This window comes from Trachurus trachurus (assembly GCF_905171665.1).
Source record: "Trachurus trachurus genome assembly, chromosome: 4".
NCBI lineage: Eukaryota > Metazoa > Chordata > Actinopteri > Carangiformes > Carangidae > Trachurus > Trachurus trachurus.
The window spans coordinates 26516844-26530676 of record NC_139898.1 but is presented as its reverse complement, the minus strand read 5'-3'; the positions used below and the strand labels follow the sequence as shown (position 1 = coordinate 26530676).

The 13833-nt window shown below is 40.2% G+C and overlaps 1 protein-coding gene across 1 annotated transcript; it reads right to left on the bottom strand.

The window, feature by feature from the left end:
* Nucleotides 1–9196: 9196 nt before the first annotated feature.
* Nucleotides 9197–13822, bottom strand: cUnh1orf52 (chromosome Un C1orf52 homolog). Its single transcript, XM_083970688.1, has 3 exons — nt 13391–13822; nt 11937–12147; nt 9197–11110 (listed from the first exon to the last, which is right to left on the bottom strand). The coding sequence occupies exons 1-3, from the start codon at nt 13694–13696 to the stop codon at nt 10956–10958; spliced, it is 672 nt and encodes a 223-aa protein (XP_083826814.1). The 5' UTR covers nt 13697–13822; the 3' UTR covers nt 9197–10955.
* Between the last annotated feature and the right edge of the window lie 11 nt (nt 13823–13833).

Sequence of the window (13833 nt, the reverse complement as noted above, 5' to 3'; positions counted from 1 at the left end):
CAGCAGCTCAGATATTTGGCATTTTTTTCCAGGCTCAAAGTTCAAGAACCTTTGCACATAAATTAATATACTTTAAAATAACTTGGCTCTGCACTAGCCGTGACTGTTTCTCACTGTACAAATAAAGACAGTTTAGGAATGAAAGTGAGCATCAAAACAGGTCCATATACAGGTCTATAGGCTTTATTAACTTTACAGTAATACAGATCTCACAATTAAAGTTTAGTACAAGAACCTTATGTCTATTTTCAATCTGCAGTAAATGACTTTTTGGAGAATAAGAAAGGGAAGTTGCATCTGCCTAATTAACTAAAGACCTGTTGATTTACTCAAATTGCTTGTTTTGTGTCCAAACTGTCCAAAAAATATGATAAATACAGGAACCAGAGCATTTCTGCTTAATGCATCGTAAAATAAAAACAGTTGCTATATTTTGTGTATCAACTAACTGACCCATAACAACAGGGACTGTCAAGTTTTGATGAACTCTACAACCTTTTTATCAAACCATTGCCCGTGTAGTTTCACTTTAATGATGCCATAAAGTGGTGGAAGAGAGATTTTTCCAGAGAGCCATCATGACGCCATAATAACAGCTGGAAAACAGTCCTAATATCCTGCTGGGAAATAATAATCAGCAGCTACAACCTGGTAACCAAACAACAAGTAAATTGATTGACAATTAACAAATTAATTAGCCCAGAAGCTCCAAATAAAGTCTCACTGCATCACATCATTATGAACAACAAGCACAAAGTAATATAAAGTTATTATGTGACAAATGTTGTTCAATTGTATAAAAACACATGAGGTGGTAAAACAGTGAGCACAATAAAATGTCATTAAAGTCTATCTATTGCATCTTATTTCAAACGAAGACAATGACAGCAGACAGTTCAGAGCTGAAGTTTATTATTTGATTGCTTAAGCAGAAATAAAAAAAAATCAGACAACTTCCTTCCTTGTCAGGATCCATTTTATGACTTCAGCTGATCAATTCAAAGTTAAAACCAGGGGCAGATTCACCGATAATTAGTTGTAGCCATCAGTAGAGGAAGCATTGAGTTATTTTACATATTAAGTTTACTGCAACAGATGTGTCATTGTAAAGCAGAAGAGCATGCTCCCTCTGTAATTCAGCCAAAACATAAACACACTCATTATTAAAAAAGACTGGTACATGAGTCATATTTATTATATATACAGTGAAACATTAATCACACTGTCACTGAGGTGGAGTCTTAACTACTTTATTGACATTTAGTTGGCTCTGTCTGCAACAATGCACCACGGAGGATGATCATATATTTTCAGGTGAAGCTGATGAGTCAAAGGTTTAATATTTCCCCACAGGGTGATGTATTAGGTGGCATGACGTGGGAATACGTCAGTACAAATTGTGTAATATGTATATTATGAAATTATACCCCTGGATCGGAGTGTTAGCTTTGCTCTGGGTGACAGTTTGTGAGACTCCAGCTCCTCCTCCTCCTCCTCCATTGAAATTCAACACATATTTGTCCCTGAAATGTGAATTAAATTCAGTCGGGGTGCAGTGGTGAGAGCCGGGGACTTCAAATTACCACCTTCACTGGTAGCTGTGAAGGCATTTCAGCAAACAGTGGGGAAAAACAGCTCCCGTCTCAGGGGGAAAGGGGGGGGGAAATGTGCTTGACCCTCTGCAGAGAGAAAAGAAAAGTGTTGGTCTCAGCAAGAAGCAATAATGAGAATGGCGATAACCTCACAGCCACTGAGTCATCTGTTACCTTTTTTAACAAATGAGCTGGATTGTGTGTGCATGTGTGTGTCAGGGTGGGGGAAATCTGTCTTCTTTCCATAAAGCTACATCTTCATTACAGCACACACATGAAGGCTTTCCCTTTTTTTTTAATCCTTCAACTTAAAAGCACAGACTGCTACATGATGGATCACTGCCGATTATTGGACTGACACTTTTATCTGAAGTGTATCTTGAGTAATCCTCTTCTCATTGACCTTGCATCTAACCTCCTGGTCGGCCGCTGGCGGCGGCAGCAGCAGCAGCAACGACCCACAGCCGGCGGCTTTAAGAGCAGCCGAGACAGCGGAGAAAGGAATGAAACATACTTCACTTGAACCTTAAGCCATTTGTTTGCTGTTACCTCCACTAGGAATGTGCAAGAGAGGATGAGCTGCTGAAAAGCTGCAGTGGGTGTACGAGTGCTCATGCGCTCTGTAGACCTCCCTCTTTAAAACACACACACACACACTGAATCTGAGTCTGAATCCATTATAACACTCCTGGCATAACTGTGGCTCTGTTTTCTAAGGTACAATGTCTACCCATGATTGAGGGCATTTATTGTCAGAGCCATTCAACAACAGGGCCCCAACGTGCCACATTAACCCCCCCACTCCTTCACACACACACACACACACACACACACACACACACACACACAGACATACACACACACCACCACTGCCTCCACTCCCCTCAGTAAAACATGATAAGCATCTGTTATTGCTCTGCAGGAGCCATGTAGGCCCTGACGCCTCAGCCTGCCTCCGCGACGGACTGACTAGACCCTGTCTGGGCAGTTATTTACAGGTCAAAACCTGCAGGCTGCGTGGTGCGTGTGTGTTTGTGTGCGAGAAAGAGAGAAAAAGGGAGAGCGAAGGCAGTGGGTGGATGGGTATGTGAGGTGGGGGCATGGGGGTGTTGGGGGGAGAAGACATAAGATGCATCAGGAGGGACGTAAAACTTAGCATACGACCAACTTCATTTTGAAAAACAACATAAATTAGTGCATTTTTCACACTGGAAACGTTGTGCGAGGTCTTGTCTTGTGATATCACATGATACTTGAGGTTGTGCACTGGTGCATATGATGGCCTGTATGCACGGAAGTGGAATGTAACTCTCTTTAGCTCGCCATTACCTTAATTATACTTAAACACAATAATAGGCTTGCTTTATATTCAGTTTATGTCTGAGGCAAACACCACTCACTTTGACTTAACTTGTATTGAACAGATATTGATACTTTTACTCAAAAAAGTTCCTCCTCAGCTTCACAGTAACATTATTGGGAGCTATGGGTCTGAACAGAAATACATAATATTCCTCGGAGCAGAACTGAAATGTATAACCATCAGATGGTTAAAACCCTGAATAAGTTTATATATGTATGTTTGCATAAAGACTATACAATTGTGGAAGGAAATGTAAAGTAATTGTATGATAATGTAAAGTACATTGTACCATTGTTGATCAAACTTAATAAAATTAAGTTAAAAAGGAGAAAAACTTCCTATAATAACTTGGGAATCATTACCAGTACATACATCAGCTAAAGTCCCTCTGTCTGGATCAAATGTAACATCAAAATATTAAGATAATAATGCAATTTAGTGAATTTTTTATTTAGTTCTTACAATAAACCCACATTTTTTTAATAATGCAGGATGTTTGACTTTTGATTAATGAATGAACTGAGAAATACATCCGATACGTTGACAAAGATTTAAACAAATAACAAAATAAGCACTTGTCACGAGTTGCTGAGTCAATGAGGAAGTTTCTCCTCTTCTTTTTTCCTCCTCTCTTTTTCTCTTTTTTCTTCCTCCACCACTCACTTGTGCCCTTTTGTCATCACAGTGGCAGAACATCTGCTTAGCTGGCCCCCATTCAGATGACCTGGCCAGAGAGTAGGAGGAAGAAAACTGTGTGCGTGTGTTGTGATGTGGGGCTCTGCAGCTGTTGGGGCTCTCCTCCTGATGGCTGCCCATTGTTCCCTCTCTCTGTGTCTGTGGCTCTCTCTCTCTGGGTCGCAGCCGGTTTATGGGCCTTCCCTTTTTTTTTTTTTTTTTCTCCAGCGCACACCACAACTAAATTTATGTCGTTGGACACAAGCCTTTCACAGGGTATAAATTAGGCTGGATGATCCCTGTCAGAGCAGCACTGCCAAGAGCCTCCAGCTTTACGTTCCAGAGTTGCATTATTGTCATAGCCATTCGCTCATATTTTACTACTAAGCAAAAAAAAGGAGTTCTTTTTTTGCTGAGCTGCATTTAAATCCACAGTAAGTTGTGGATATGAAACAATATATCCTTATAATATGTCCCTAGTTTTTTAGGACACTATAACACGTGTTATTTTTATGTCTTTTCTCTTTTAATCAAATAAAATCTTTAGTTTCAAGTCCTTTGATTTTGATGACAAAATGATTATTATGATATTATCTTTACATTTGATCAACTAGACATTGAGTTTTATCACCAGTTAATCCACATTAATGTGTAAACAACATTTAAATAGTTAATTAGACACTAAAACTTTAGTCTGGGTTAACTTAAGATGGATGGTTATAAAGGAAGCGTAATTAAAAGAGTAATTATTCATTTTGCTGGAAACTCCTTAAAGTCTCTGGTCAGGAAACAAGTCTGGTGCACAATAAGATGACATTGAATATATTGATTAATGTCCCACAACAACAGAGCTTATCATAAAACATTTCCATTAATGAGCCCTAAAGTTGCTGATAAGCAGGTGTTACAACCAGACTGTTACAACCTTTGCACAGCGTTGCTTCCAGTCTTTATGCTAAAATAAGCCAAGCTAAGCTAAGCAGCTGCTGCCTGTGGGATATTTGACATAAGTTATTGCAGAGTTTTTCTGTATCTGTGTGGTTAAGGAACGGCCACTTAACAGAAACAACCTCCATGTAATTTCCTGACTATTATAAAAGGTCAATATCAGTGAGCTGATTGGTGTGAACACTAAGTATTTGGTGTTTGAGTTGGTGCAAGCAAACATCTCCTCTCCTCCGGAACGCAGATAAGCTCTTATCTCATTAGATATAAACCTGAGCGAGTGAGCGAGCTGGGGTACTACTAACCTAAATATCCTGTTTGCTCTTGTTGGCTGAACATTTGTGACCGCTGTGTAAAGATACATAGTGAAAATTAAAATGAGGCCTCACAGCTGGAGCTGGAGTAAGTGTGACACAATGACTCATAGACGCTAAATTAGAGAAAATGACATTCATCCATCCTGTATGATGCTGCTCCACTTCTACTTTGAGTTACCAGTAGGACGCTTTAACCTATGAGATGTTGTTCTCAGAAGAAAAAGAAAGCAAAACACTGTGTAATTAAAGATTTCAGGAACGATGCCATGAAGAGCAAAGATCGCACCATCCTCGTGACCATGATCAGAGAAATATGATCGACTCAAACAGAAACTGAATCCTGTGCTTCAATTATCATTTTCCTTATCTGTCATCGCCTCTTGTTACAGAAATATAAATATAATAAAAATAATAAAGTTTAATGAGTTTAATATACTGTTGATGTTGGTCATTGAACATTTCAAGAGTTTTCACATTTTGGCAAATTGGCCCATTGCCCTAATCCCTATAGTTTTAGGAGTAGGTTTGTCGGTGCAAGCTGTTTTTAGAACGGCGGAGCAGAGCCGTGAGCTGCTCAGAGCTGCACTACGGAGGCTCATGGGATTTCTTGGTTTCCCTCATCAAACTCATCAAATACACAATCCAACAACTACAAAACGCAACTACTACAAAACGTTTTTCGGCAAGCAGTCTCTGCATTTGCCTCGAAAACGACTCTGTCTCGTAACGTTCTGTTATTATCTCATAGCGTGGTGAATGTGCAGGTCACAACTTGTCCACCAGAGCGTTTTGGAGTTGTTGGATTGTGTATTTGATGAGTTTGATGAAGGAAACCAAGAAATCCCATTAGCCTCCGTAGCGTAGCTCTGAGCAGCTCGCGGCTCTGCTCCGCCGTTCTAAAAATAGCTTGCACTGACAATTAAAGGTAACGAACCTACTGCTATGACTATAGGGATTATGGCAATGGGCCAGTTTGCCAAAATGTTGAACTATCCCTTTATGATATAGGATAAAATAGCCAGATATAATCTCTGGAGCTCAGGGTGACGTCTTTAAAGGTGATGTCTTCAGATCATGTAAAACCATGTATAGTCACACAAACTGACTTTAGTGTCAGAGCAACAAGATGTTTAATTTTTTGAAAACTAAAAAACACATTAAATCTCCATGTGGTTGAAGCTGCAAACATGAAAGTGTTGCCTGAAGAACAACTTTGATTTTGATCAATCAGAAAAATCACTCGTGTTACACTGACAAAGTGTGTGTGTGTTGAAATACACTAAGTGTGTGTGTGTGTGTGTGTGTGTGTGTGTAGTGTGTTGACTTATACAACTTGCTGCACCCACTTAAACCTGATTGGACAAAGCACAGGACGAGGGTCAAGATAACAGAATTCACACAGATTGTTATCTCCTCCTCCATTACTGACCGGCAGCCAGGTTACCTGCTGCTGACCACCGCCACCGGCTGATTTAGAGACACACACACACAGAGACAGACACACACACACCGTCTCTCTGTCTCGCTGTGTCTCCCCCATGTCCTTATCAACAGACAACCCCTGACATGTTTATCATGGCGGGAGGTCAGACTGTTTGTCTCTAGCTACTGTTCTCCATCATCTCTCTGCTGCTGAGGAACGTTCATCATGTGATCAGGCTGAAATCGTTTCAGCTTTACAACTTCATCCTCTTGAAACTAAATGTCACTGTGTTGCTTTTACTACACATCACTTCAACCTCAAGAGGTTTCAGCAACTTCTCGCTCTCCCGTCGAGCAGTTAAACGTTTCATTCAGAGTATTTTCTCAGACTATACATGGTTTTCTTCAGACAGCGACAAGATCTGACCTTCCGTCCTGCTGGCATTTTTGTGGTTAAAAGCCATTAAATATAATCATCTTATATAACATGCCTACGAGAACTAGATTCCCTCAGTGCAGGCAGAAATACAAATATGGAAAATAGATTAGTACTTGCCAGAAAAATGCAAAAAAAAGATGCTGTCAGAGATTAGATGTTTTCGATATAAACAGATAGGCCGATGAGAATTTTGAAACATTTCAATACAAACTGTGATTGAAAGGTTTTTTTAAAGCCTGTGTTTAGTTGAATTGTTGATTGTTGCTATGATCGTAACTGCTGCTCATTTCTAAGTATCTGATGAAACCTTACAGATGTTCTCGGGTGGTGCAATACGGAGGAAAGACTGGAACACGTCGATTTCAAACAAGGGGGGAAATTATGGAAATATTCGGCTGCAATCATTGGTCAGCACCACAATGTTACTGTAAATTACAATATTATGTTACTGTCTGACCATCATGTGGAAAATTCCACCCCACGCTCAATCTGAAACGCAGGGAGAAGAAACCTGAGGTTTTATGAAGCATGGCTCGCTTTGAGCTTGTGAGGTAACTTTGATCTTTTTAGTCTTTTTTCTACAACGTGATGATGTAGATGATCTGAAACTCTCCAGGTTAATCAGGATGTGTTTGTCTCCAGCTCCACAGAGGATTTTCTCCTCTGCTGAACATCTGTTTCACACCATCGACCAGGTCGTTGGTGTGAAAAGCAACTGTTTGCCTCTAGAAAACATCGAGGGATGAGTGAAGATTCTAGAGAAAGTCAACAAGTTGGTGACTGTGCCGACATGAAACCAGCATCTTAAACTGATGCAGAGTGTGTGAAACAAAACCAGTTCTTGTCCTGTCAGTCTGTGGGTCGATACGGCTTGGTTCCTCCTGAAACATCTGCAGGAAGTGCTTTGAAATTTCATATAGACATCTATGGTTGGTGATCCCCTGACTTGATAAGATGAGGTTGACATTTCTGGTTTCGAAGGGCATATCTTGACAATATTTGGACGGATCGTTGTGACCTTATCCGAGGACCCTAAAGGATAAATTCTACCGATGTTGGAGGTTATCTGACTTTCTCATCTAGCAGTTCAGAGAAGGTTACGAGAAAACACTCCCAAAACATTCCCATCGGCCGAAGCTGCACTGAGCGTTAAGTGCTAAATGACAGGCTAATTTTAACATGATGAAACGGGTAAATATTCATCCACATGTTTTTGCGCTTTAACTGCGAGCATGTTAGCATAAGCATTTAGCTGAGAGCGCTACACCAACCCGGGTGTGTCTTCACGCTGCACAGAGCAGCTTGTGAGGCTGTAAATCTTGTTATATTAGAGAAAAAAGCAGCAGAGAAGAGGACAGGTATATTCTTCTTATTCTTCTTGTTGTGCAGCGCCTCTAACACAACAGCCAGAGCTAAATTTACATACAAGCTGCGACATTGTGCTGACTGTGTGAAAATGTCTTCAGTCAGATCGCAGCAGCTGTAGACAGCCAGCTCAGTATAGACATCCCTGAATACTCAATGGCCATTATGGGGTCTTGACCTTCCAGTAAATGTGTCACAGTGATAAACGGTTAGTGGGACTGAGTTATTGGCCCATTCTTTCAATTCACTTAATAATAAATCACAGTTGTTTAAAATCACAATATCTAAAGCTTATAAAATGTTATTAAGAGAAAAAAATATATATAATGAAGCAGAGCAGAGTAAAAACCCATGATATAGATCAGGGTTAGATAAGGTTAGTCATGCGTGATGATAAAAATGTTTTCCTCCAGTAACATGATTTCAGTAATTCATGCAGGAAAGCAGTTAACAGTGCAAACCACAAAAAAAAAAAAAAAAAAAAAAGAATTCAAGTTTTACACATTTCTCAGAAAAAAAACACCTTGCAAAACACAAATTTTCCAGGAAAGGTGCAGCAACACGACTGACAAGGAGATGAGTAATTCATAAACACATAACAATGTGACCCCACCAGCCGTTGCTCATACACGACCCAGTACGGAGAGAGAGAGGGGTTATTTGTTCGTAAACATGGGTGATAAAATCAGTCTGCTGCTGCTGCTGCTGATGTTGTGCAGGACAGGTACGCATTTCAGACAAGGCCAGGCACATACCTGGAGGCTGGAATTTTATCAGAAGCATATTTACCACTATTTCATGTCAAACCCACGATGACAGATAGGCCAGGAATTCCTCTGATCACTAAACAGCAACAAAGTGCATTTCTTTCTTTCTTTCTTCTCTAATGTTTGAAAAACCATTATATATGCTCCAATAGACAGAGAAATTGAACAAACGAATTTGGGAATATACAGTCTAATGATTTTAAATAGCTGTAAGATTTGGTTTCACTGTGGGTGTTTGGCCTCGTCATGTGAAACAAACACCTTAAATAAGAATTTGCCGTAAATGAGTGACAGTAACGACTTCCCCCAGTAAAATATCTTTTATTGCCTGTGTGGTTTATGATGAACAATCTCACTGAAAACAAAACTATAAAACTCTCCATATTCAACCAAATGAGACGTAAAACAGTACAATGTTGGAATAAATCTTCTTTTCTTTTTTTAATAGTACTAAATATACAGGAAATTGACGTTTGTTTGTTTCAGAACACACGTAAAAGTGTGTTAATACAAGGTACATGAGACCGAATAAACAGTCTGTATGCATCAAGTATCTCAAGAGAACTGAGATGACACAAACTCCCAAATCGAAGATCAGCACTCCCTTCATCCGATCACACATACACAAACCCTGGTTGGGATTTGAGAGGCCTAACATTTACACAGAGACTTCACCATAAACACGAAGGGAGTTGCAACTACTGTGGCTTAAGGGCGCCATCTAGTGCCCGTAAGTAGGAAGAACAAGCACTTGTTTTCTATTTGTTCATATAGTAACAGCCCTATTTTCACTTGACATGTGACAGCAGGATGAACAGAGGTGTACAACAGAGAGCAGTGAGCTGGACCACACACACACACACACACACATACACACACATCATCGCCTTCATTTTGATCTTAAACAGAAACAAATAAAACTTCATTGCTACCCTATGCACAATAATATCACACTATCAAAATCTGCTCATGTTCTCAAAACCACTTCTGTGATAGTTCCTGCTACAGGCGGTATATCTCCAGGATCACACACACACACACACACATACAGACTCACAAAACAGCAGCCACACGTCATTGGTTGTTAAAAGTAAACTAGATTATAGCCAAGTGCCAATTAGCTGCTTTGGTTTTAAGGATCCTGATAATCACACGTGTGTCCACTGTCGCGGCTCACTGGGACATTTATAAAAGCTCCAGTGTCATAGTTAATGTTATCGATAAGAACTGTGTTTTTCCTACTGTCACAAGTCATCATTGTTGCGAAAAGGGACCCATTTTAAAACATTATTTACAGTCGTTTTAAATCACATTTGTAACGGAAAGTCACTGTATTAACACAAGCACAGCTGTGAATAGATATTTAGGATGATACAAGACAACGAAATCACAAACACAGAGCATAAAAACCAAACCGGCCAAAGGAAAGAAAAGGAAAAAATAAGCCAAATGACTACACTTCGTATTTAATGTGTAACAGCAGCGTAGTTAAACCCTCATTTATAGGGGATATGGGTGTTTAAGCCAATTTAATGTCCTATTTCACACAGTTGTTGAAACTGCAAATGGAGGTGATGATGGTTACCAGATCTGTCAGTTTTTAAACATAAGTGTCATCAATGTGTTTAGTAATATTCATTACCACCACATCTCTATGGAATTAATATGATGAATGAAGATTATAAAGAATTTATGGCCAAAACTCTGGAAATTACAAGCCAGGCTGTAAAAAACAACTGAAATGTCCTTTAACATGGGGGAATTGGCCGACAAGGATTTTCCACAATCTATGATCTTAGGTTATAATTTGTGCATTGAAACTGTCATACACTCTTGGTTTTAACACCCAATTGATATAAAGCTCGTCTTTCAATCATGTTGACAGTCATTTGCAAACAGGACATACACTACAATACACTACAATATTGCAAATACGGTATGTCAACATATAGGTAAAATGGTTGTGTATCTTTGTAGCAAACCATCTACTGTACTTGACCACTGTGCCAACCAGCTGAAATAAAAGTATTTAAATTAAACACTGATGCCTCGATGCAGGAAGCTCAGACCTCAGTCTACATTCTGCCTGAGGATCCTTTTCTCTTCTTCGACGAAGTTCTTGTCAGAAGTGGCTTGTCCCAAATCCCTCTTCCTCTTCTCCTTCTGCTGGAAGGTCTCCACGCGGCGTTTCTTGGCAGACAGGCCGTCTTTGTCTGCGTCCTCATCTGATCATCAGAGGGGTTGTAGAAGAGGATTTTGTGGTGGGGGGGAATGGGAGCGGGAGGAGGAGGAGGATTGGGGAAAATACCGATTTTTTAAATAACTCGACAGCGCACTCAGACATAACAAGAGACCACAGCTCAGCAGAAAGTAGAATAAAACGCAAGGTTTGATATTTTATCTTGTGTGCAACCTTGTGGCTCCCAACATCCATTTTTTCCCACCAAGTTGAGTGGAGTTTTGTTGGGTATAATAATCTATATCTTATATTATTTTTAATCCCATTGTTGGTTCTTAATCCTTGTGATATTCTTACATATTTTTGTAAAGGATTTAGGGTTGTGCAATAGTTTTATTTATTTATCTATTGGTGCTGGATATTGTCTCATGCTTCAGGATGCCATGACATAGTATGGCTATTGTTATTTATTGTTTGCCATGTGTCTGTACTGTGATGCAGTTTTGTTTTGTACTGCGTTTTTTGTATGGTGACGCAGTCCCCTGGGAACAATAAATTACATCTTATCTTATCGTTTTCCTGGGGTTTATTCCAGTGAGTCTGCTACCTCTCCAAAACCACACACAAACTTTTTTGATGCTGGTTTTTGACAAGTTTCTTTAGTGTGTCTTTAATGAGACACATACTAATGGTGACAATAAAAATGAGACAATAAACCAGGTCAAATAGGTGCACGACCTGGCACAGCGCTATAGCCAGCACTTTAAACATGCTAAAGAGTAAGCTGGCATAGTATTGTATATTAAAACACCTGGTCATTTCATCGATTACATTTATCAATACTGATCAGGGAGTGAAGTATATGGACTGACCTGATTCTGACTCTTGCTCCTCGTTCGGCAGGAACCGGGCCTTGCCGGTGAAAGCCTGTGGCGCGTCCTCGCCGTTGTCCTCGTACACATTGGACCATTTAATAGCCATGTCCATGCCTGGAGGTGGTCCCTTCTTCTGCACTGGCTCTGCAGTGTAGCTCTCCGGAGGCGGCACGGCGTTCGTCTTCCATGGCTTAAACTCTCTGGCGGGCTTCAGGTGACGGGAGAAAAATATAATTAAGAAAACTGATATAAAAAACATTTCGTGCAACATTGTATCTGCGTCCATGTAGCATACAGTGGGGAAATAAGTATTTGATCTCCTGCGGATTTTTTAAGTAAGGTCACCCTTATTTCTATTTTAACCCTATTCTACCTGTTTAGAGTTTCTGGATCATATTGATTTTTGGCTTCTATCTCTGTCTTATGTAGAATTTGTATGATTCTGTTTTGGTGTTTTAAGATGAATCTGCTGCTTGCTTATTGTGTTATTTTATACTCTTGCCATTATGTTGCTCTTCCTCCTCCTGATGGGTCGTGGTTCGCGCCTTGCATGGCAGCTTCCGCCATCAGTGTGTGAATGTGTGTGTGAATGGGTGAATGTGATGTACTGTAAAGCGCTTTGGGTATCGTTCAGGTATAGTAAAGCGCTATATAAATACAGACAATTTACCATTTACCATGTACCATGTTATACCTGTTGGACACCTTACCTTTTATTGAAAGTGACTGATGTGTGCAGTTTACACATACATGCACCGTGAAATACTATGACCGATGCAATTACTATAGGGGCAAGATGCAATAATTCAGGAAGTGCAATTCTTGTGAAATAGTAGCACTAGTTCCCTGTTTATTGTGTATTTGTTGTGAGTATGTGTTGAATAACTGTTGACTGCAGCTGAGTGAGGCACTAAAGACAAATTTCTCTCCAGGGACAATAAAGTTTATTTTGAGTTTTGATTTTGGTCACAAGTTCTGCCTACAAGATGATGCTGATAGTGCTGTTCTGCAAGACATTGCTTGAGTCTATAGAAAATAATATAATATAGCCTACTTGGGATTAAGACTGTTGCCTGGACAACAGAGGCAATATTAAGTGATTCCTGGAAGCAAGACTGTTTTATATTTTATTTTTAAGTCAAATTAAAAGCTGTAACTTGCTCCAGGGTAGATAATAGCAGATAGTTTTCACTGTGTGTCTAATTAACTTCTATTCTATGGTTTATTTAGTAGGGATTTGAAGGGGGCACAAATCAAAATAAAGCCCTCTTGTGCATTATTAGGCCATGCTCTTAACAGTGGAAGTGTATGGGGATTACAAATGGGAACTACAAGGGTCCATATATACTATTTACATGATTAATTGTGTGAATCTTCCTAAAATCTCCCTGAAATGAGTTCACTGAGACAAAAGATGCTTAATTCGTATGTTTAAATTTTCTATTATTTACCTCTTCAGGGGCTTTGACTGCCAAGCTGTCCCAGTCTATCTGCTTGTTGAGGGGGTTGTAGAGGAAAGCGGGCTTGGACACGGAGCTGAACAGGTCGTCGGGTCTCGGTAGAGGACCTGGACCTCCTCCTCCTCCTCCTCCGGCCGCTCGCTTGGTCCCGTGTTGGGAAGAACCGGCGCCGCTCGTCTCGGTCCCCGCTTTCTTCTTCCGACCGTCCGCCTCCTCGTCCGAGTCGTCGCTGCTGTCGCTCAGATCGTCGTAGCTCGAGAAGAAACCCAACGAGCCGGACTTCTTCTCCTCTGACATCGTGCTTTGGTTTCTAATTTCGCTATTGAGCCGAACACGGTTTGATTAAAAAGCACCTAAAGATGAAAACGGAGCTGCTGAACCTGAGTCGGGTGAGTTGGTACCGCTGGACTCTACTCCATTTTAAATCAGCCTCC

Coding starts and splice junctions, on each gene's coding strand:
- cUnh1orf52 (XM_083970688.1), bottom strand. CDS start 13,696: ATGTCAGAGGAGAAGAAGTCCGGCTCGTTGGGTTTCTTCTCGAGCTAC. Junction 12,148..13,390: donor CAGTCAAAGCCCCTGAAGAG/GTAAATAATAGA, acceptor CGTCACCTGAAG/CCCGCCAGAGAGTTTAAGCC. Junction 11,111..11,936: donor GGAGCAAGAGTCAGAATCAG/GTCAGTCCATAT, acceptor TCTGATGATCAG/ATGAGGACGCAGACAAAGAC.